Source organism: Rhodotorula graminis (genome assembly GCF_001329695.1).
Source record: "Rhodotorula graminis WP1 unplaced genomic scaffold RHOBAscaffold_8, whole genome shotgun sequence".
NCBI lineage: Eukaryota > Fungi > Basidiomycota > Microbotryomycetes > Sporidiobolales > Sporidiobolaceae > Rhodotorula > Rhodotorula graminis.
In genome coordinates this window covers 462,710-483,504 of record NW_017264935.1, presented here as the reverse complement: position 1 = coordinate 483,504, position 20,795 = coordinate 462,710, and the positions used below count along the sequence as shown (strand labels likewise).

Below are 20,795 nucleotides of genomic sequence, written 5' to 3'. Positions count from 1 at the left end.
GAGCGAGAGAACAAGAGACCGGCCTCGAGAGCGACAGCGCTCGTACCCCTTCCCCGCCCTCGCATACGATCTTTCGCGCCCTCGCTGGTGGCTCCCGCCTCGGGGCTTTCTTTGCTCTCGCTAGTCGTGCTCTCAGTCAGTGCTGGGTCGGTGCGTGTGAGAGATGGGCCGAGATGAGCGTTAGGCCTCGAGCTTCCCTCGGCCTCTCGCGACGACGGAGGGGAGGAAGACGACATGCTGCGCTGATACAGGGACAAGAACTCGACGCTACGGAACCATACTAAGGATAAAGACATGACGAGAGAGCGAGAGAAAGGGGAACGAGGGGCAGGCTACCGGACCTTCATGAACGAGAAGAGAGACTCCATCGAGACCCAGCGGCGGCCGTTCTTCTCGAGGTGCTTGGTGACGACCCGGCGCAGCGTCTCGATCGTGGCACGATTCGCCTCGACCCGCACTTGGAGCGGCTCTGCGCGGCGGAAGACGGGTCAGTGCGCGGCTCGTCGAGTTGAGAAGGTCGAGCGGGACGCACCTTGCTCTGCGCCGCCAGCGACCTTGAGCGCCGCCTTCTCGATGTCGAACAGGGTGTCGAAGTAGAGGAGCTGGTCGTAAAGCTTCGAGTCGGAGTACTGCAGGTGAGGGAGAGCGTCAGGGGCGAGAAGGGGGGCAGGAGAGGGAGAGACGGGCGCACCTCGAGGTGCATGGCGCCACGACAGCCGGCGACGAGGCACTTCTTGCCGTAGACCGACATCATGCGGGTGCGGTTGCCGCACGTCGACTCGTCGCACGTGAGCCACGCCTCGTAGAACTTGGCGATGAACGAGCGCAACTGGAGGTCGAGCTGGATGGCCATCGACGGCGTGCCGAGCGGCGCCTGGCACTCGATGTTGGCGCAGAAGAAGCCGTGCTCCGAGATGAGGCCCGCCTGCGAGAGAGGACGAGGGAGGTCAGGCGGGCGCGACGATGAAAGGCGAGGAAGTGGGCGCACCTTGTTCTCGGCGATGCCGTCAAACGCCGACTCGGCGCCGCAGGACCGACAGCGGATGCGCATCGGCTCGCAGTCGGCAAAGCGCTGTGCGTCCGAGATCTGCGACTGGAGGGTCTTGAACTCGCGCTCGGGCACGTCGAGCGACGACGACTTGAAGCGCAGCGCGTCGAGACCTGCAGGGAGCGAGCGTCAGGACATGGGTCTTTTGCTCACGAGACGTGGAGGACGACGCACCGAGGCATTCGGCGAGGCGGGCCTTCTCGGTCCCCTCGATGTGCTCGCAAAGACGCTCGATCGGCGGCAGGACCTGCGTCGACAGGTAGACCTCGAAATCTGCGGGCGAGAGACGACGTCAGGGCCGGCGCGAGTAGACGGACATGGAGCTGTGCTCACCGATTTTGAGCGTCGAGCCTTGCCTGCGAACGTCGTCCGGGTGGTGCGCGTTGGCCGCCTGCGCCGTCTTGGTCGTCTCGCCGCCGGGCGCAATGCAGAAGATGTACGGGATGACATCGCCCGCCTTTGCCGACAGGCCCTTGGCCTTCATCTTGAGTGCCACCTGCACGTGCGGCAGCGACTTGGCGTCGGGGTAGTCCTCCGGGTTCTTGCCGAGGCGCTGTGGGAAGAACGCGGCGTGGGTCAGTACGGTGGGACGGCATCGAGGCCCGACAGGAGGACGAGCAGGGCGCACCTTGAAGACGATGTAGTCGTCGAGGGGCTTGAGGCCCGAGCGGATCTTCTCGCCGAGGTCGACGAGGTACTCGTGGATCTCCTCGACGACCGTCTCGGTCGCCTTGGCCGACAGGACCATGTCGAGGACGTCCCTGTTCGCGAGGAGCAGAGTCAGTAAGGGAAAAGTGGAGGCGAGAGAGGGAGAGAAAGCGCGACGCACTTGGACGCGTCCTTGGAGAGCTTTGAGAACTCGCGACGCTTCATGTCCAGGCCCTTGATCTCGGTCGACACCTCGCCCGGGCCGCCCTTGCCGTCGTCCTCGACCTTGCGCGCGGCGTACTTCTTCTTGTTGAGGAGGAGCATGCGCTCGAACACGGCGTCGCGGTCGATCTCGAGCTTCTTGTACTTGTCGTTGATGACCTTCTTGAACTCGTCGCCGATCTTGAGCGCCGCAGCGTAGTCGGTCTGGTTCGTGTTGATCATGACCGAGTCGGTGTCGCCGTAGATGACCTGCTCGAGGGAGAGGGAAAGGGTCAGGACCGGGACGAGGGACGTGCGCAGAGAGGAAGACGAGGCGGACGTTGAGCGACATGGCCTCGGCGTCGGCCTTGGTGCGGGTGAGGATCTCGCGACCCTTGAACGTCGTGAGGGCGGCAAGAGGGCGGGCGTAGAAGCGCGAACCCTCGTAGCCGAGGCAGCCGTACATCGAGTTGGCCGTGAGCTTGAGCGCCTGCTGCGTGATGTCGTACTGTCGCAGGCGCGAGGTAGAGCGTGAGTGAGTCGCTCTTGACGATAGAGGAGGCTTCGAGAGATGGGCGCACCTGCATGAGCTTGGCGACCGTCGCCGACTTGTCCTTCATGAGGCCCTTGACGATGCGACGCCGAGCGACGAGCGAGGCAATGAGCTGCGGGAGGATGCCCTGAGGCTCGCCCTCGCACGGGGCGCGGTCGGGCATCTTGTCGAGGTCCTCGGCCTGCGGACGACGAGCGACAAGGTCAGTCACCGGCCGACAGAAGGGACGAGAGGGGCGAGAAGAGGACGCACGTCGTCGGCCGTCCAGTCGATCGTGGAAAAGTCGATGTCGAACTCCTGGATGATGCTCGGGTACAGCGAGTTGTAGTCCATGACGAGGACGTAGCGGTCCCACAGGCCCTTCTCGGGCTCGAAGACGAGGCCGCCCTTGAACTTCTCGCGCTTGACCTCGACCTTGGGCTCGTCCTCGTTGGCGTCGGCGCCGCCCTTCTTCTTCTTCTTCGACTTGTCGGCCTTGGCGATCTGCGCCTTCTTCTCCCACGAAGCGATCTTGTCCGGCACGACGTAGCCCGTCTCGTGGAAGCGGTGGAGCAAGATGTACTCGTTGCGCTCGGCGCGGTTGCCGGCAAGCGTGCGGTTCCTGTGGGACAAGGAGCATCAGTGAGGGCTCGGTCTGAGAGGGGACGAGGGAGGGAGAGAGAGGGCGACGCACCAGCAGTTGCCGGCGAGGTTGGTGAGCTGACGCGTGAGCGGGAGCGCTTGCACCTTGGTCGCGATCGCCATCTGGAGGAAGCAGTCGGCGAGGCAGTGCATGACGAACTGCATGAGCTGCTTGGCGGTCGAGTGCACGCTGTCGAAGAACTTGGGCGTGTCCTCCGGGTCGAGGTCGTCGCGCGCGATGTTGAGGTGCGTCTCGCTCATCTCGGTCAACGACCACGTGTTCGAGTCGATGAAGGCCTGCGGGAGAGTGCGAGTCAGGCGAGGGTGTTCGAGAGGTGGAGCTGCGAGGGCGTGGGCGCACCTTGCAGCCGTCGCTCGTGAGGTCGACCAAGAGGCGGCCGCCGAGGAGCGCCGTGTTCCTGCCTGCGCGCAGAACAGGCCACTTGTCCGACTTGACGCGAAGGCGACCAACGCGCGACCAGTTGTCGACCTTGAGCTCGCGCAGGCGGTTCAGGAGGACGTCGAGGTCGAGCTGGCCGAGGTCGTAGCCGACGACGACGTCAGGGTCGTTGCGCGAGATGTACTCTGCGTGCGCAAGAGTCTGAGTGAGCGACAATGTCGGTCGAGAGGGATAGGAGGGCAGACGGGCGCACCGAGAAGCTGAACGAGGAGAGGGCGCTCGGCCTTGAAGACGCCGATGGTCGCGCCCGAGTTCTGCTGCCGCGCCATCTGCTCAAACCCGGCCGGGAACTCGGTGAACAGGTTGCGGACGAAGATCTTGGCCGACGAGCCCTGATTCTCGATGGGCGTCGGGTCGTCGATGTCGACTGCGCGAGCGGGTGCAGGGTCAGTGCGGGATCTTCTCGGCGGCGAGGCGGTGAACGAGGGGACGCACCGTTCTCCCACACTCGTGCGGCGGCGCAGACGATCTCGCGCTTGTTCTCCTTGAGGTGTACGACCGTGCGCGAGCTGAGGCTGAGGATGGTGAGCCGCGGGATGTCCTTGGGCGCGGCGGCGTCGGTGCTGGCGAATGGCGCAATGTCCTTCTCGTCGATCTCGACCTCGAGCTTGGTCCACGACGTCTGCGAGAGAGGAGAGCGAGTGAGTGACCGTGAGCGCTCAGGCCGGGCGAGGAGGCACGGGGAGGGAGAGCGTGGAAGGGGAGACGCACAGCGTCGCTCTTGTTGATCTTGGGCGTCTTGAGGTTCAGCCAGCAAGGGCCCATGACCTTGTGGTCGATGACGAAGCGCTCGAACGGCGTCGCGGTCGAGCCGAAGACGTGCGAGTACTGCTCGCCCGAGGCGTCGATCGGGATGTCGACGTCGTTGCGCTTGGACGCTGCGGGCGAGGTGGACGAGGGAGGCGACGCGAGTCAGTACGTCGACTCGCACAGGGTCGAGGAGGGGAGAGAGGGCGAGAGCTCACCGGGAAAGTCGCAGGTGACCTCGAGCCAGTTGGTCTCCTTGCGAGGGACGCCCTTGATGCCGAACGCGTACTGGCGCTTGACGTAGCCCTTGGTGCAGGAGGCGTTCTGCAGGTTCCACTTGCCCTTGGCGTCCGACAGGAAGTCGTCCTCGACGTCGTCGAACGCGAGCTCGTCGCCGTCGTCGTCGTCCGAGTCGTCCGAGTCGCCGCCGTCGCCGCCGTAGTACTCGGCCTTCGACTTGGGCAGGACGTAGAGCTTGCGCTTGATGTTCTTGACCGTGACGGTGGCGCTCACGTAGCGCAGGACCTCCTTCTCGACCTTGGCGTGGTTGACGCTGCTCGCGACCTTGACCGTCTCGCCGCGCACGCGCACCTTGCCGACGAGGCGCACCGTGCCGGGCGACGGCTCGTCGTAGTCGAACCACCAGAACCGGAGCGAGCCGTCGGGCTCGAGCGCGTTGGCCTGCTGCGCCGGCGCGCGCATCGACGTCGAGCTGATGACCGTCTTGTGCTCCTCCTGGAACGATGCGGCGGCGTCGAGCGACTCGTCCGAGGCCGAGACGGGACCGTGCGTGCTGATGAGGCCCGTCGTCGCCGTGCGCCAGTCGAGCCCTTTGCGCTTGGGCTTGTTGTCGTCGGCGCCGTCGGGCAGGACGTCGTCGGTCGGCTCGACCTTGGTCGCCTTGGGCTTGGCGACGCCGGCGTTGACGAGCGTGCGACGTTGAGCCGGGCCCTTGGGCTTGGCGGCGGCGGCGGCCGGCTTGACGAACAGGTCGTCCTCCTCGTCGCCGTCCTCCATCTTGACGTCGCCGTTGGTCCTGCTCGACTCGCCGAGCGGCTCGACGCCGTGAGCCGACGCCGCCGTCAGGTCGTCGTCGTAGAACTGGTCGCCCATGCCGCCAAAGTCGTTGTCGAGCTCGTCGTCGATGGCCGGGTCGAAGCGGGCGCGCTTGCCGTCGAAGCCGTCGCTCGAGGGGCCCGTCGTCGGCGCAAAGCCCGGCTCGGACGACAGCGGGTCCGAGTTGTAGTCGGACGAGGCGGCAGTCGAGCGGAACGCGCTCGCGTCGGTGTCGGCGAAGCGCTTGGACCCGGCGACGGCCGACTTGACGAGCGACTGCTTGGGGCGACGGACAGGCGGCGCTGCTGGTCGAGGCGAGTCGGTCTTCTGGACCTGCGCCTTGCCGTCGAGGTCGCCGAGCAGGCTCGCCATGAAGTCGTCCTCGTGCTCCTGCAGGGGGAGGCCCTTGGCCTGCTTGGCCGGGTTGAGGTACGGGTTGGCGCCCTCGGAGATCTCGACCTTCTCCTTGGCGCGCTTCTTTGCGGCCGCCTTGAGCAACTTGTCCTTCTTCTCCTTGGCCGCCTTCTTCTCGGCTTTGGCGCGGTCTGCAGGGCGGGCGAGAAGAGGGAGGAGGTTGAGGGGTGGGAGGGTGAGCGGCGGCGACACGTAGGGGGGTCTGGGTGCGAGGGGAACAGGGGACGCACCCTTCTCGTCGTCGTCATGTTCTCCCTCGCTCGCGCTGCGGTCCCACTCGTCCATGCCGTTGTCGGCGTAGCCGCTCACGCCGTTGTCCTCCTCGATGAAGTCGTCCTCCATGAGGCGGCCGCGCACGACTGAGCGGTACACGTCCTCGTCGACCTCGTCATAGACATCCTCCTGCTTCTTGGCCTGCGAGCGACAGGGCGAGAGAGCGCGAGTCAGTTGCCGGCACGCGTCGAGGAGGGGGGGAGGACGAGGGTGGAGTAACGCACCTCCCAGTTGCGCTTGCCGGATGCGCGCGCCTCGCGCAGGGCCGCCATCTTCTCGCGAGCAGCTCGTGCGGCCGACATGGCGTGCTGGGCGGGCGGGTCGAGGTCGGGGAGGAGGGTTCGGAGAGGTGCGGCGGACGGGAGGCGAACAGGGTGCGGCTCGGCGGCTGAGAGTGCGGGCGCGGTGTGCTGTGCGCGTGTGCGTGTCGGACGAGTGTGCGGAGCGGCACACGGCAGCCTCTCGAGGCGAGCGAGCGGTGTGGGCGAGAGCGACCACCTTGCTCGAGCGCGCGCGGACGCGTTGAGGCGAGGGTCAAAATGCGAGACTCGAAGCCTCTGCTGCTCTGTTACGACAACACGCCTGCCCGTACACGACTCTACTCAAGGACCCATCGCCGCACGACCGGCGAGCCGCCGACCACCGGGTGAAGGAGCACCGTCGAGAGCCAGAACGCGAGAAGCTGCCGCCGCTTGTCGAGGAACGACGGCCGGTACTTGGCTGCACAGAATGCGTCGTGTGAGTGCTCGTCGAGGGAGGGGTGCGACAGGGAAATGGCCGGACGCACCGAACGACGACTTGGGAGGTAGTCGAGGGACGTGACCTCGAAACGACGGGTCGGCCTGCAGGAGGTCGGCGCGCAGGCGCACAAAGGCCGAGTAGCGCTTGTGGCACCTTATCTTGGTCGGCTGTAGGGCGACGAGCGGTCAGTGGCCGTGCAAGGGGGCGAGGGGAGAGAACAAGGGACGCACTCGAGCAGCAGCGCCGGTCGGGAGCGTCTCGATCTCGATCTCGAAGACGACAAAGCCTCCTCCTTCTGACCCGACGGCGTGATAACCCGTGATCTTGACCTGTGTGTCGAGCGAGGTCAGCTCGAACGTCGAGGCGCGACCGGAGAGTCGAAGAGGGTACGAGGGCTGACTCACGTCGCGCACAAAGTTGCCCGTGCGCCGATCGGTCCAGTCCTCGACCCGGACACCTCGACGCTGCGATCGACGAGCGTGTCAGTTGCGGGTACGCCAGAGACGAGGGAGGGAGCCGCACGCACAGAAGAGCGTCGAGAGGTCGTCGTTGAGGCAATCGAGGGAGGGCGGAAGCGGAACGATTCATCCTGCGGGTGCGGGTACAGGTCAGTCAGATGGTTGGGTAGAGAGAACAAGGTCAAGGTCGCACATCGCTGCTGAACTGGTCGGCGTCGTCGTCGTCGAGGTTGTCCTCGCCGCCGTCGTCGAGCCGGACGAGGAGGTCGGCGCTCGTGACCCGTCTGAGCGGTACAGGTGGGCGCAGGGCTTGATCTTGACCGTCTCCACCTGCGCCTGCACCCGCGAGCTCGACACCCGCCTCGTGAGTCGCCGAGGGCTGCCCCACACCGGGTGGAGGAGGGTCGCCGAGTGCAGGCGGGAGGCGCATGTGCTGTGCGCTGTGTCGGCGACGCAGGGAGCGCGAGTCGGTGGTGCCGACGGTCGAGCTCCTCGATCGGCCTGGAGGATGTGGTGCGGGCGAGTGGTCGAGCGAGAGGTGGACGAGGAGGGAGGACGAGGCGGCATCTTCGACGTCTGCGCAGACCGTCTCGGTGTAGGAGCGTAGCGGCGGTGGAGGTCGAGGTACAGAGCCCATGCACGCCTGTGCAGCAAGCAGCGGGCGAGGTGTGGACGAGGGTGGCCGGCTGTGCTCCCCTCTCCTCGTCGTCCTCGGATCCTCTCGCTGTGCAGCTCAGCGGGCATGTGCGCTGGAGCATCTCGATTCTCCTCAAGCCTGCGTGCGGCCGCTCGCGCGCCCCCTGTCCAGACCCTCACTCGCCCACCCGGCTCTCCTCCCTCCTCCTCCTCCTCATCTCCCCTCGTTTCGCTCGCTCCGGCAGCGGGTTCGACCAGCTCGCACCCGTCGTCGCGGCACAGCCGAGCTCGACATCGACGCTCGCGCTCCAAGCACGCACCCTCTGCCTCCTGTCCGCGCCCGAGCCTGCTGCCCGGACACTCCGCGGGCGCTCGGCGTCCGCCTGTTGGCCATGCTGCCGCTTTCTCTGCTTGTCGCTCGTCCGCCATGGCTTCCCTCGCGATGCGGCACGAGCAGCTCTCGGCGCTAGCCCGCACCAAGCGGCTCTTCTGGCTGTCGTCGGTCACCGGCATCCTCTCCCTGGTCGGCGTGTGTGTCGCCGTCCTCCGTGCGTCCCTCTCTCGCCCTCGCCTTCCTTCGCCCGGTGCGACACACCTGACAGTCTCTTCCTCCGCAGCATGGCGCCTCGTCCGCCGGCAAGGCGACTGGGTCGCGTTCGCCATCGTCGCCGCCTCGTCCTTCGTCTGGGTCACCCTCCCGATCGCCGCCTCGGGTTCGATGCAGCTGCGCCGACGACTGCTGAGCGCGTGGTGGGCCATGATGGTGCGTGTCTCTCCTCGGACCCTCGTTCGCCAGTACAACTGGCGCTGACCTCGTTCCTCGAGACAGGTTGCCGCCGCCGCTCATCTCGCCCTCGCCATCTACCTCGAGTTCTCTCTCGTCGACCAGAAGGGCGTCTGGATCGAGGACTGGTGCGCCCCCTCTTGCTCTCGGTCGGGCTGTCGAACCCGAATTGACCTGGGCCTCCTTCCTGCAGCTCGACGTCCGACCTGGCCATGACCGCCGACGCCTGCCGCACACGCTCTCGTCAGGTCATTCTCGCCTTCCCTCTCGTGCGTCCATCGTCCTTCACCTCTTCCTGAACCTTGAATGACAGCCTCGGTCCCTTGCAGACTGCCGCCATCCTCGAAATTGGCGCCGTCCCCCTCCTCTGGCTCCTGCGACGATCCTTCGACAAGTTGCCACAGGACCACACCTACGGCACGCTCATGGACGACGACGTCCCTCCCGGTTGGCATGTCCCTGCTGCCGACCTCGCCGCCGACTCGTCAGCCTCGGACTCGGACGACCACGGCGGCCCGTTGCGACCGGGCGCCGCGAGCCCGCGCCGGTCGTCTCGCACTCGAGTCGGCTCGGGCACGGACAAGGATTCGGCGTCGGACTGGTACGAGCTCGGGAGGAAGAGCTCGAGGAGCCTGGCGACGAGCGGCATGAGCTGGAGCGAGGTTCGGCGGGCGCGCAAGGAGCGCAACTTGGCCAAGTCGAGGGCGTCGAGCTGAGCGGGGTGCGCGCGTGTGTCTAGATCGCTGGCACGACGACAAGCTGCAAGCCATTCGTTCGAGCGCGCGAGCTGGCTGCGACCGTGCCCGCGCTTGTCGGCTCGAGAGCTCGCGCTTGGCGCCATCAGTTGCAGCTCGTCTTGCTCGTCTCGCGGCACCCACACTCGCTCAACGGCCGCTCTGCTGTGCGGGGCTTGCTTCTCTACCCGCACCGCTTTCGCCATGGCCACCCTCGACCTGTCCAACCCGGCCCTCGAGCTCTCGTTCCTCCCGACCCAACTCTCCGTCATCCAGCTCGCGCCGTCTCGAGCGATCCCGCCCAAGCTCGTCGAGGCCGTCACTTCAGCAGGGCCAGACGACTTTGTGTCCATCACCCGCTGCCCCGACGAGATCTCGGTCATCCTCGCGACGACGCTCCTCGACGAGCTCTACCCTCCAACGGTGCGCCTCGCTTTCCCTCTCTCTGCAGCCGCGCGCAAGCTGACAGATACCGCGCACACAGGCAAAGGAGCAGCCCGTCGAGTCGCTCGGACCCTGGGTCGCTGTCAAGGTCAAAGGACCGATGGACCTCTCGCTCACGGGCATCTTGCACGAGCTCTCGCGCCCTCTCAAGACCGCCAGCGTCCCGATCTTCGCTTCGTCGACGTGGAACACCGACTACGTCCTGATCGAGGAGCGCCACAAGGGGGCGGGCCGTGCGGCACTCGAGGAGGCCGGGTGGAAGTTTGCGGCCTGAGGGCTTTCGCGACGAGAGGGACGCAGACGGGCGAGAAGGGCGGGATACGCAGCCGTGTTGCAATCTCAGGGTCTCTGTACATGCTGCTACACAGAGATGAGAGCGTTAGAGGAAAGGTCGCTCGGCCTGCGGCGTGAGTCGAGCGCCATGACGACGTCCGCCTCCTGCCGCAAAGTCGACCTGCGAGCGCAGCGAAACGAGAGGGTCAGTCCTGCTCGTCGTCGGCGACCGAGACGAGAGATCTCTCACGATGGCAGTGTGCGCCGTGATCCGATTCTGCCAGGGAAGCGACACGTGAGCGCTCTGTCGACGAAAGCCCGGCTTGGCGAGAGAGAAGAGCAGGACGACGAGCGACTCACGTCCCACAGGATGACGCTGCGAGGCTTGTGACGAAGGCGGACCTGGAAGTCGACGCCGCTCTTGATGTGGGTGTAGAGGAGGTTGAGGAGCGCGTCCGACTCCTCCTGCTTGAGGCCGACGATGCGCCTCGAGAACTGCGGGTTGACGAAGATGGCCTTCTCGCCCGTCACCGGGTGGCGACGAACGAGAGGGTGCACGTTCTCGACAGGCTCGCGCTTGACGACGCCGCCGCGGCTGCCCTTGCGCGAGAACTCGGCCTGCTCGACGCCCGAGTGGACGACCGAGAGCGTCTCGAGGTAGGCGCGCAGGCTTGGCGAGAGATGCTTGTACGCCGCACGTTGGTCGGCGTAGCCGGTGTCGCCGCCGGACTTGGGGCTGTCGAAGAGAAAGAGCTGCGGGCGAGGGAAAGAGGGCCTGAGCGTCGGCTCTCGGTCGCGACGTCGAGCGGGCCGAGGGCGCAGCTTACGGCTGTGAGGCCAGGAGGTTGCTCCTCGTAGGTGACCTGCGAGAGGGACAGGGACCGAGTCAGTCGGCAGTGTACGGGCGAGGACCTGCTCGTCGAGGGAGGAAGAGAAAGGCAGAGACGCACGTCGCTGTGCCACACGCTCGACGTCAAGCGGGTGTCGACCTCGTAGTTGTAGACCGCCTTGCCGTCGCGATAGACGAGGTGGAACTCGGGGAACCCCTTGGGCGAGCCGGAGCAAGGATGGATGTGCGGGCGGCCGAAAAAGCGCGTCCAGTCGTCGAGGAGCCACTCGGGCTCTTGGTCGTGGAAGTCCTGGTCGCGGAAGACGACGACGCCGCGCTCGGCGACGTAGAGCGCGAGCTGCTGCCGACCGCGGCTGTCGAGCTGGTGCAGCTGGATGCCCTCGACCTCGGTGCCGAACTCGGGCGTGAGGTCGTCGACGTCGGCGCCGTCGAGGAAGCTCCTCGGGGTCGGGTCCTTGAGCGCCTCGTGGCCCGGGTCGACATGCTCGAACGGCTCGAGCGGCGGGAGCTTGAGGTCGCGGTCGAAGATCGGGAGGAAGCGCTCGTACGGGTACTCGTCGCCGGGCTTGGCCGTCTCGCTGAACCAGCGAGGCTTCTCGCGCCGCGTGCTGGACGACGCCGACGTGGAAGTGGCCGCCTTGTCGCTGTCGGGGCGGATCGAGAGCGAGCGCAGGGGCGACGTGACGGTCTCGGTTGCCGAGGGAGCCATCGTGCAGCGGTCGAGGGGCGGGTTGCGGGAAGGAGCAGGAGCGACTGCAGGCTGCAGAGCAAAGAGTTCGGGCGAGCGCACACCATCTGCACGCCCTGGCGAGCTGGTTTCGAGAGCGAGAGCTCGGATGGCGCAATCCGGGTGCGGGGACGACGTCCAAGGGCCCGGCGCCAGCACCGCGCGAGCGACTGCGCCGACGGACCGGCATGAGCATCCGACTCGAGCGTGACCGGCAAGCTAGCAGTGCCGTTTGACGAGGGCTCAGAGCTGTGAGGAGAGAGGGGAGGAACGGGCCGGCAGCGACCTCGCGCTGCGTCCTGCCGGCCCAGATCCTGTCTTGCGCGTCTCGCGTAGTTCTCCCGTCGACGCAAAAGTGAGAAAGGACTGCGCGCAGTAGACGCAGGCGCTTTCTGAGGTCCAGCAGCAAAAGAAAGGACCGCCCAATGTGGGGCTCGAACCCACGACCACCAGATTAAGAGTCTGGTGCTCTGCCGACTGAGCTAACCGGGCTGTTCTTGATGCGGCGGACCACACTAGCAAACTCGTAAGTAGCCACTCGCTTGCGCCATCTGAGGAGGCCTGAGCGCCGTTTCCGCCCTCGTGTCCAGTCTCGGGGCGTGCGCCTGTGCTACACACACTCGACGCGACGCTGTCGACGAGCTGGTGGCACGAGAGCCTGCGAGAACCGAGCCCTGGACTTTCTCGCTCTCCGGCGCTCCGCTCGCACGGTCCCTCTCTCGCACGAGACTCTCGCGTCGCACACACTGAATATCACGCACGATACAAAGGCGTCTCTACAGCTTGGCCTTCGGGTCCGACGCGCTGACGGCGCCGGCCTCGATAAGCGCCCGGACCTTCCCACCGAGCCCGGCCGCCTCGAGCACCTCGACCGTGTCCCTGCCCGGCTCGAGGAAGGGCCCGTCCGACGCTCCAGCTGTCGCAGGCGTCCTGACAAGCCTCGGCGCCGGGGCTGGCACGCCGCCGCCGTCGGCCGCCGTCTCGTCGTCGAGCGCGCGACCGGGCTCACCTGGCCCTCGGCCCTGCGCGTCGACCTCGTGGCGCTCGAGGACCGGGACGCAGCACGCGTCCGTGTTGAGGAACAGGCTCGCCCACTCGTCGCGAGTCTTCTCGGCGAACCCGGCGGTGAAAAAGGCGACGAGGTCGGGCCAGGTCGAGCGGTCGTACTGCGTGTCGGGGCTCGGGTGCGGCGGCAGGTCGGCGCAGGACGACAGCTCCTTCGAGAAGATTTCGCTGCGAACACGAGGACCTCAAGTCAGTCGATAGTGCGCGATGACGGCGCGAGAAAGAGAGAGAGAGAGGGCGAGGAAGCGAGAGACGCACAGGAAGACGCGGTAGAAGTGGTTCTCGATGGCGCCGAGGCTCATGTAGCCGCCGTCCTTGGTCTTGTACACCTCGTACCACGGCGCGCCGCCGTCGAGCCAGTTCTCGCCTCGCGGCTCGCTCCAAGTCGGCATGCCCGTGCTCGGGCGCGCGACCGTGAGCGGGAAGATGGACGCGTAGCGGGTGCCCGTTACCTGCGGCACAGAGTCCGTGTCAGAAGACCTGACTGACCGTCGCGTCGAATGGCTCGCCTCGAGAGAGGGGAAGAGAGAGGGGGACGCACCATGTCGATCTCGACGATCTGCCCCTTGCCGCTTCTGCTGCGCTCGAGCAACGCCGCGAGGACGCCGACGACGGCCATCAGACCACCTCCAGCAAAGTCGGCTGTGGGTGAAGTGCGGGTCAGACCTGCAGACGCGAGAGGAGGATGGCACGAGGACGCACTGAGCAAGTTGGCGGGAAAGTAAGGCTTGTCGCCCGCTCGCCCGAGCATCGACAGGACGCCCGTGAGGGCGAGGTAGTTGATATCGTGCCCGGCCATCTTGCTGTACGGGCCCTCGCGGCGGAAACCCGTCAGGCGCGCGATGACGAGCCGAGGGTTGGCCTTGAGAAGGTCCTCCGGGTCGAGGCCGAGGCGCTCGAGAACGCCCGGGCGGAACGGGTCGATGAGGACGTCGGCGCGCCATTGTTCGGGTCGACTGGATGCGCTCGACGTGCTCGACGAGGACGGGCCGACGAGCGTCTTGACGAGCGAGATGCCATCGGGCGACTTGAGCGAGACGGCGATGGACCGCTTGCCCCTGCAGGGTCCGGTCCCGAGTCAGAGGATCGTGCATCGAGCGTTCGAGACAAGTGGAGCGGGCGCACCTGGTGAGGGTGTCGGTGTTGAACGAGTCGCCGTGCCGGTCGACGCGGACGACGTCTGCGCCAAAGTCGGCGAGGATGACTGCGCGGTAGAGGCGGTCAGCTGACGGGCAGAGAGGGGACTGTGAAGGGGTAGACTCACGGCCTGTGAAGGGACCTGGAGCGAGACCGGCGAGCTGCGAGAGGTGCCGAGGTGAGGGAGTGGGGACTCCACGAGGAGGGAGGGAGGCGATGGACGCACCTCGAGGACGCGGATGCCGGCGACGGGTCGGTGGTCGGATGCAGGCATGGGCGTGGGGAGCAGCTCGAGGCAGCAGAGCGAGGTGGGGAGCGAGAGGGACGAGGCCACTCTCCGGCTCGTCGTCGGCTCGTGTGGCTCGAAGTTGCCGGACCTTGTTCACCTGCCTGCACCTGCTGCTGCACCCGTCTACAGCCCACACGCCTACCCTCGGCACCCTGCACATGGCCACCCAGGCCCCGGCTCTCGGCGGCGCCAGCACCTCGTCCCCCTCGTCCGCAAAACCACCGCGGCACTCGCCCTGGGATCCCTACACCCCGCTCCCGCCCAGCACAAAGCGCAGGGTCCGTCCACACCTCTCTCTCTCTCTAACGAGCCCGTCAACCACCGCCGCAGGCGCGGTGGGCGACCGCTGGCCCGTCCTCGAGCCCGCTCGAGGTGATGACAACTCCGTGAGCTGACCCACACCCTCTCCCACCCACGCAGCTCGACCCGCGTGAACATGTCGCTCCCCGCCCCTACCTGCAAGAGCTCGACATCCCCGCCGACGTCGCAGAAGAGCGCGTCGCCGGCAAGCTCCTCCAGCTCGACCTCCCCGAGGGCAAGGTGAGCGACCGCCGCAAGGCCGACCTCGCCAAGCGCGACCTCGAGATCGAAAGGAAGCGCGCAAAGCGCCTGCGCGAGGGCGACTGCGGCCTGAGCGGGCGCAGGAAACGCGCAGCTCGAGGGACCGCCGCAGCCGGATCTGTCAAGTGCGTCCACCGTCTCTCGCCACCTCCTCCCCCTACTGCTGGGCTCGCTCTGACCCTCTTGTGCAACAGCTACGACGCCGTCCTCCCCGTTCACCACCTCTGGCTCGGCTACATCTCCGAGCTGCTCGCCGTCCCTCTCGTCGTCCCCTCGCCAGCCTCGCCCTCACTCGCGCCCGACGCTGCATCGACCGGCGCGCCCGAGCCCGACATCACGTCGACTCTCCTTCCCACCTACCCGAGCCGGCACGCCGTCCCGACTCTGCCCCGAGACGAGCAGATCAACGTCGTCAACCTGCACGCCAAGATGGTCAAGGCCGACTTTACCGGCTGCTCGCTCAGCGGTGCGTCCACTTCGCCTTGCAGTCCTCGTACACGTCTCGCGCCCGTACTGAATCCCTGCTCCCGCAGTCAAGCGCGCCAAGAACCCGTCGCTCGTCGGCTTGCGAGGCCTCGTCCTGCAGGAGACGCACGGCACCTTCAAGCTCGTCACGCCGGGCTCGCAGGTCAAGGGTGCGCTCGACTTTCTCCCTCTCTCTCTCTCTCGGTCTCGGGTGGACGTCGACGGTCTCTCGGACCGTCGCTGACACGGCATTTCGCGCAGTCGTCGCCAAGCAGGGCTCGATCTTCAACATCGTCCTGCCCCTCGCGCCCACGGCCTCGAGCGCCGCATCCCGCGAGCTCAGCTTTGACCTGTTCGGCGACTCGTTCGCGTACCGGCCCGCAGACCGTGTCGGCAAGCGGTGGAAGGCCGGGACGAGTGCGGGCGGCGTCGAGCTGGTGTAGCTCGGGGGCGAGGCTGTCCTGTCACGAGTTGGTCGACTTTCCTGTGCCTGGATCGACTGCGAGGAGAGACTATGCGGTCGCGTGCCCAGGGACCGCAGCCGAGAGACGAGAAAGTCGTCGCGCAGCGCCCGAACCGGGCCTCCGAGCGAGAAAGACGGGCTCGAGCGCAGAGTCTGGCCGAGCGTGCCGACGACGCTCGCGACTGCTCAACGTCGCCGAGAGCGTCGATGCCGTCTCGAGCGTAGCTCTGCACGTGTCGCGAGGAGAGTCCTGCGCCGGCAAGAGACCGAATCAAAGTCGGAAAGAAGAGACGCGAGGAGAGACAGGCCGCGTGCGCTCGCTCAGTGCTCGCTTTCTGCGGGTCGGCAGAGTTCCAGGAGACGACGAGGCTAGAGCCTGGGCATCGACAACCAAAAGAATTCGACGGCAGGAGAAGGCGGGAGGGGGCGCGAGCGCTCTCGTGCTCTCCCTCTCCTTCTCTCTCGCTCGCTCGCGAGACGGGACTGGACAGGCGAGCAGCGCGATGGTAAAGTAGCGCAGGTAGTTGCAGCTGGGGACTAAAGGGGACAACAAGCGGCAGAAATGCGAACAACGACGACCTCCTCTCTCTCTCCTGCTCATCCTCGAGGTGACCTACTGGCCGAAACCGTAGAGCGTCTTGCCGGCGCGCTTGAGGGCGTAGACGACGTCGAGCGAGGTGACCGTCTTGCGCTTGGCGTGCTCGGTGTAGGTGACCGAGTCGCGGATGATGTTCTCGAGGAAGATCTTGAGGACGCCGCGCGTCTCCTCGTAGATGAGGCCAGAGATGCGCTTGACACCGCCACGACGAGCGAGACGGCGGATGGCCGGCTTGGTGATGCCCTGGATGTTGTCGCGAAGCTGCGAGTCGAGGGAGGTCGGGGTCAGCTCTGGACTCGTACGGGGCGAGGAGGAGGAGGAAGGGGGACGCACAATCTTGCGGTGACGCTTGGCGCCGCCCTTGCCGAGACCCTTTCCGCCCTTGCCACGGCCAGACACTGCGCGACAGAGTGGGGGAGAGAGAGTCAGTCCGGTGGGCTCGCGGGAGTGTCGAGGGCAGGAGACGCACTGTTCGAGGAGAGAGGTTGGGGGGGGAGTGGTGGTGGTGGTGGAGAGTGTGGTGGGCTTGAGCCGAGGGGTGGTCAGGCGCGGTGGAGAGAGAGAGCGGTAGGTGAGGGAGGAGAGAGAAGAGAAGGAGGGGCGAGGTAGACCGAACGAGGTACTGGCCGCGCGCGTGGGAGAAGGCTGTTTGCGAGTCCTTTCTCCATCTACTAGGCAGCTGAGACACTAGCCTCCCACTTGCTAGGCACTCTACTTGGCGCGCCCGTTCGAATCTCTCGCCTCGCCAAACAGCCCGCTTCCTTCCCCTCTCCCTCCCTCCTTGCTCTCCCTCGCTTCTTCCACTCGCTCTCTTCACTACCTCCACCCACCTCCAGCCAACCTCTCACTCTCACAATGGCCCGCACCAAGGTCCGTCTCACCTCCTCCTCCTCTCTCAACCTCTCAACAACAACAAGCGACTGACCCTCACTCGCTTAACGTACTAAGCTCTCATGTTTAACGAACTAAACCCTCATGGCTAACGTACTAAGCTCTCATGGCTAACGTACTAAGCTCTCATGTTTCACGTACTAAGCTCTCATGTTTGAACAATAAAATTAATATAAATCAGCAACTTAAATAGCCTCTAAGGTTTTAAGTTTTATAAGAAAAAAAAGAATATATAAGGCTTTTAAAGCTTTTAAGGTTTCACGACTCTCCTTCGCCCTCGCAGCTTCCAGCGCCTCGTTCGCGAGATTGCCCAGGACTTCAAGACGGACCTGCGCTTCCAGTCGTCGGCCGTCATGGCGCTCCAGGAGGCTGCCGAGGCCTACCTCGTCTCGCTCTTCGAGGACACCAACCTCGCCGCCATCCACGCCAAGCGTGTCACGATCCAGCCCAAGGGTCCGTCTCTCTCTCTCTTTCACTTGAGAGATTTCGACCTGACTCTCTCTTCCCTGCTCACAGACATCCAGCTCGCTCGTCGTCTTCGTGGCGAGAGGCAGTAAGCGCCGTCTCGACCTCGGTCGTCGTCGTCGTCGTCACCTCGTCCTCTCTCTCCCTCTTCGTCTTTCGCCTGTTGTTCTACAGTACTTCAGCAGCAGTCTGTCCCCCCCTTACCCTTTCCCTTGTCGCTGCAACTCGATGCGCGCTTTTCATCCACTCTCGTCGGTCGTCGAGAGAGAGAGAGACAGAGAGAGCGCGAGCAAAGCGAGCTGCTCACTCGAGTCGGCGAGCTAGCGCGTGGCGGGTCCCAGCTCGGCGTCGTCTGTCCGTCGAGCGACAGGTGAACGCTGCATCGAGGAGATGAGGCGAGGACGCCTCGAGTGCGACCGAGCAGGAGCAAGGGGTCCGAGCGCGCGACTCGGTGCGTGTCGGCTCGTTCCCTCGCATCGGCCCTTGCGCGCCTGCTTCGAGCGCGTTTTTGATCCTCTAGGAGCTCGGCGCATGCAAGACGGCACGCGCACACGGCCGAGGGCGGTTCGCTCGCCGTCGAGAGTCGAAAGTCGCGCCTCGACCTTCTCAAAATGACGCAAAGAGCCTAGTCTCTACCTGTTTGCTAGTTTGAGTCGGCGCACCAAGCACAGCCCGGTTAGCTCAGTCGGCAGAGCACCAGACTCTTAATCTGGTGGTCGTGGGTTCGAGCCCCACATTGGGCGGTCCTTTCTTTTGCTTCTCAGCCGTTCCAGTGCTCTCCGAGACCCGCGGGCGGTCCCAGCATCTCTCTTTTGACCAAGTGGGGCGGCACGCAAGTCGAGAACGTCGGACGGGCACGGTCAGCGGCGAGCGCGACCGATCGTCTTTGGCGGCCTTCCCAATCTCGCTCACGGACCGCCAGACGACTCGAGCGGACAAAGACCAGGAATGCGGATGGAGGGCTTCTATGGCACGCCTTCTAGTCGTCTACATACAGTCTCTTAAGTCTACAACACCGCTCTCGGGCTCCGTCCAACCTCCGCCTGAAGCGGCACCTCGCCTTCTCAAGAGCTGCCCGAGTTGTCGGCGCACGACCAGGGCCGGCCGCCTGTCTCGGCGTACGAGTCGATGATGCTCTTGATGCTGCCGTACGTGCCGCCGACGAGGCACAGGGCTGCGATGAGGAGGATGCACATGTTGATGATGACGCCGAGCGTGAAGAAGCGCGGGCGCGCGTCGCGGTCCTTGAGGCAGTGGCGCAGGTCGTACATCCACATGCAGGGCTGTACGAGAGAGACGAGAGTCAGGTGACGGGGCGCGAGCGGGGAGGTACATCGCACGCGCAGGCCGACGAGGAGGAGGAGGAGGGTGCTCACCTCGGCGCCGATGACGAGCAGGGTACCGAAAAGAGCACTCGCGAGGCCGAGGAGGCCGCCGAAGAAGGGCACGGCCGACGCGACCACGTAGCTGAACGCGAGGCAGCCGGCGACGCAGCTGAACCAGACGACGTAGTGCGTCCGGGTCTCCTTGGCGAGGTGCTGCGTGTTGCGGAGCGCGCGCACGAACACCCACTTGGCCGGCAGCTGCACGACATGAAAGAGGCATCAGGCTGCGAGTCGGGAGGATCGAGAGTGAGGGAGAGAGGAGAGACGCACGTGGACAAAGAGCATGGCCGAGACGATGAGGCCAGGGAGCGCGAGGCCGTACGCGACGCGCTTGATGAGGGTGCCGGCCGTGCCGAGGGCAGGACTGGCGACGTACGGGCCGGCGTACACGTACAGGACGATGCCGATGACGAGGTAGAAGACCGTGACCGAGACCTGCGAGACGATGATGGCGCGGCGGAACAGGCGAGGGTCGCGCATCTCGGAGATGATGGGCATGCTGTTGACGACGACGAGAGTGTGTCAGTCGGTCGATGCATGCGGCCGCAGGCTCCAAGACCTTCGAGGTAAGGGAAGGGAGAGAGAGGGGGACGCACGCAGCAGGGACGCCGCCGTACGACGCGAGGACGTTCGAGACGGCGTTCATCGCGCTCGCAAAGTCCGGGTTGCCGAACAGGGTGATCTTGACGTCGAACGGGCCCGTCTGCGGCGCCGCCGCCGGCCGTCCACCTGCGCCGACCGCGATGACGACGACGAGCACCGAGATGATGATACTCGCGAGGCCGACCTGGGTGATCCAGGCAATCTTGTCGAGCTTGCGGATGGCGGCGAACGGGAACGTGACGGCGACGGCGACGAGCATGAAGTAGGCCGTGCAGGTCGCGTGGAGCGAGATGGCGTTGAGCGCGGTCGAGATGCTGAGAAGGCCGAGGCCGCCGACCAGGGTCGTGACTGCAGGTCGGGGAGGCATCAGTGCCTGTGTCGTGACGTGCGCGAACAGGCAGGGCAGCGAGGCGACGCCCAGATCGCAAGGGCCCGAGCGCCGCCACCTCGCTCCGCCGCACCTCTCGCCGTGCGGCTCACCGACGCGAACAAGAGAGAGTGGGACGCACGCAGGAAGTAGGCGACGCCAAAGACCTCGTCGCCGACACGGCCGAACATCAACCGGCCGCAGTCGGACAACGAGTAGACCTCCGGGTGCCGCAGCTTGAACCGGCCGAGGATCTCGCCGCTCCAGGTCGTCAAGATGGCGAGCACGATGAGGATGATGACGCCGGGAATGATGCCGAGGGTCTCGAAGACGGAAGGAATAGAGCTGCAGGGCAGGAAGAGGTCAGCGTCCGGTGCGACGGCAAGAAGGGGAGGGGGCGAGGAGGAGGACGCACAGGACGCCGAGCCCGATCTGCGTCTTTGCGAGAAGGACCGTTGCGCCGATCCATCCGAGACTGCGAGGGAGAGTACTCGAGGTCAGCTTCTGCGAGCGAACAGGCGGTGGGGCGAGGAGAGTCGCGAGCGCACCTGCGGTAGTCGACCGTGCCCTCGCCCGCGCGCTCGCCAAAGACGCCGTCGACCGCCTCCTCTTCGCCGAGTGCAGGTGCAGCGCCCTCAGCGTCCTTGGTCGGCTTGGCGGCAAAGTCACGTGTTGGCGAGTCGGTGCCCTCGGCGGAGAGTTGAGGTTGAGCACGTCGAGGCGGTGCGGCTTGAGTCGCGTCGGCGAGGCCCATGGCGGTGCGGGTTCAGGGTGGCGAGGGTGGCGAGAGAGCTGGGGAGCGTGCGAGTGCCGTGGGGAGCAGCACCAAGGCGCGGGC

At 65.8% G+C, this 20,795-nt stretch overlaps 9 protein-coding genes and 2 non-coding genes across 11 annotated transcripts; 5 read left to right on the top strand and 6 right to left on the bottom strand.

Annotated features, from left to right (window-relative positions):
- Positions 1–225: 225 nt before the first annotated feature.
- RHOBADRAFT_27791 (uncharacterized protein) lies at positions 226–6,144 on the bottom strand. The gene is made up of 20 exons (XM_018412803.1): positions 5,968–6,144; positions 5,629–5,859; positions 4,864–5,496; positions 4,497–4,815; positions 4,243–4,409; positions 3,967–4,153; positions 3,725–3,898; positions 3,433–3,656; positions 3,124–3,368; positions 2,703–3,051; positions 2,479–2,631; positions 2,238–2,405; positions 1,878–2,167; positions 1,677–1,809; positions 1,382–1,601; positions 1,223–1,321; positions 989–1,161; positions 692–925; positions 533–629; positions 226–469 (listed from the first exon to the last, which is right to left on the bottom strand). The coding sequence occupies exons 1-20, from the start codon at positions 6,088–6,090 to the stop codon at positions 333–335; spliced, it is 4,356 nt and encodes a 1,451-aa protein (XP_018270351.1). The 5' UTR covers positions 6,091–6,144; the 3' UTR covers positions 226–332.
- A 2,139-nt stretch (positions 6,145–8,283) lies between these two features.
- Positions 8,284–9,356, top strand: RHOBADRAFT_54143 (uncharacterized protein; the record flags this gene model as incomplete). Its single annotated transcript, XM_018417170.1, has 5 exons — positions 8,284–8,404; positions 8,474–8,619; positions 8,686–8,768; positions 8,834–8,909; positions 8,970–9,356. 5 exons carry the CDS (start codon positions 8,284–8,286, stop codon positions 9,354–9,356), a joined length of 813 nt encoding a protein of 270 aa, XP_018270350.1.
- Positions 9,357–9,578: 222 nt separating this feature from the next.
- On the top strand, positions 9,579–10,092 carry RHOBADRAFT_44786 (uncharacterized protein; the record flags this gene model as incomplete). Its single annotated transcript, XM_018414480.1, has 2 exons — positions 9,579–9,797; positions 9,859–10,092. 2 exons carry the CDS (start codon positions 9,579–9,581, stop codon positions 10,090–10,092), a joined length of 453 nt encoding a protein of 150 aa, XP_018270349.1.
- Positions 10,093–10,197: 105 nt separating this feature from the next.
- On the bottom strand, positions 10,198–11,650 carry RHOBADRAFT_44785 (uncharacterized protein; the record flags this gene model as incomplete). The annotated part of the gene is made up of 5 exons (XM_018414479.1): positions 10,198–10,272; positions 10,342–10,368; positions 10,452–10,844; positions 10,919–10,954; positions 11,042–11,650. 5 exons carry the CDS (start codon positions 11,648–11,650, stop codon positions 10,198–10,200), a joined length of 1,140 nt encoding a protein of 379 aa, XP_018270348.1.
- Positions 11,651–12,087: 437 nt separating this feature from the next.
- Positions 12,088–12,160, bottom strand: RHOBADRAFT_t62. The gene has a single exon. It is a non-coding gene; the product is annotated as a tRNA-Lys (tRNA).
- Positions 12,161–12,410: 250 nt separating this feature from the next.
- On the bottom strand, positions 12,411–14,144 carry RHOBADRAFT_54141 (uncharacterized protein; the record flags this gene model as incomplete). The annotated part of the gene is made up of 7 exons (XM_018417169.1): positions 12,411–12,901; positions 12,992–13,185; positions 13,275–13,375; positions 13,436–13,791; positions 13,859–13,937; positions 13,998–14,031; positions 14,097–14,144. 7 exons carry the CDS (start codon positions 14,142–14,144, stop codon positions 12,445–12,447), a joined length of 1,269 nt encoding a protein of 422 aa, XP_018270347.1. The 3' UTR covers positions 12,411–12,444.
- A 173-nt stretch (positions 14,145–14,317) lies between these two features.
- Positions 14,318–15,672, top strand: RHOBADRAFT_54140 (uncharacterized protein; the record flags this gene model as incomplete). Its single annotated transcript, XM_018417168.1, has 5 exons — positions 14,318–14,437; positions 14,580–14,845; positions 14,915–15,186; positions 15,254–15,355; positions 15,447–15,672. 5 exons carry the CDS (start codon positions 14,318–14,320, stop codon positions 15,626–15,628), a joined length of 942 nt encoding a protein of 313 aa, XP_018270346.1. The 3' UTR covers positions 15,629–15,672.
- A 478-nt stretch (positions 15,673–16,150) lies between these two features.
- On the bottom strand, positions 16,151–16,817 carry RHOBADRAFT_65193 (uncharacterized protein). Its single transcript, XM_018418658.1, has 3 exons — positions 16,716–16,817; positions 16,580–16,644; positions 16,151–16,507 (listed from the first exon to the last, which is right to left on the bottom strand). Coding segments are annotated over exons 1-3 (312 nt in total). The 5' UTR covers positions 16,717–16,817; the 3' UTR covers positions 16,151–16,261.
- Positions 16,818–17,403: 586 nt separating this feature from the next.
- Positions 17,404–17,694, top strand: RHOBADRAFT_16077 (uncharacterized protein; the record flags this gene model as incomplete). The annotated part of the gene is made up of 2 exons (XM_018412295.1): positions 17,404–17,590; positions 17,654–17,694. Coding segments are annotated over 2 exons (228 nt in total), but the record flags the coding sequence as incomplete, so codon positions are not given.
- Positions 17,695–18,272: 578 nt separating this feature from the next.
- RHOBADRAFT_t73 lies at positions 18,273–18,345 on the top strand. The gene has a single exon. It is a non-coding gene; the product is annotated as a tRNA-Lys (tRNA).
- Positions 18,346–18,552: 207 nt separating this feature from the next.
- RHOBADRAFT_37276 (uncharacterized protein) lies at positions 18,553–20,711 on the bottom strand (the record flags this gene model as incomplete). The annotated part of the gene is made up of 7 exons (XM_018413423.1): positions 18,553–18,885; positions 18,979–19,185; positions 19,258–19,486; positions 19,584–19,938; positions 20,100–20,302; positions 20,373–20,432; positions 20,506–20,711. The coding sequence occupies 7 exons, from the start codon at positions 20,709–20,711 to the stop codon at positions 18,667–18,669; spliced, it is 1,479 nt and encodes a 492-aa protein (XP_018270343.1). The 3' UTR covers positions 18,553–18,666.
- Between the last annotated feature and the right edge of the window lie 84 nt (positions 20,712–20,795).

Coding starts and splice junctions, on each gene's coding strand:
- RHOBADRAFT_27791 (XM_018412803.1), bottom strand. CDS start 6,090: ATGGAGGACGACTTCATCGAGGAGGACAACGGCGTGAGCGGCTACGCC. Junction 3,052..3,123: donor AACCTCGCCGGCAACTGCTG/GTGCGTCGCCCT, acceptor CTTGTCCCACAG/GAACCGCACGCTTGCCGGCA. Junction 630..691: donor GTGGCGCCATGCACCTCGAG/GTGCGCCCGTCT, acceptor CCTCACCTGCAG/TACTCCGACTCGAAGCTTTA.
- RHOBADRAFT_65193 (XM_018418658.1), bottom strand. Junction 16,508..16,579: donor CCAAGCGTCACCGCAAGATT/GTGCGTCCCCCT, acceptor CTCGACTCGCAG/CTTCGCGACAACATCCAGGG.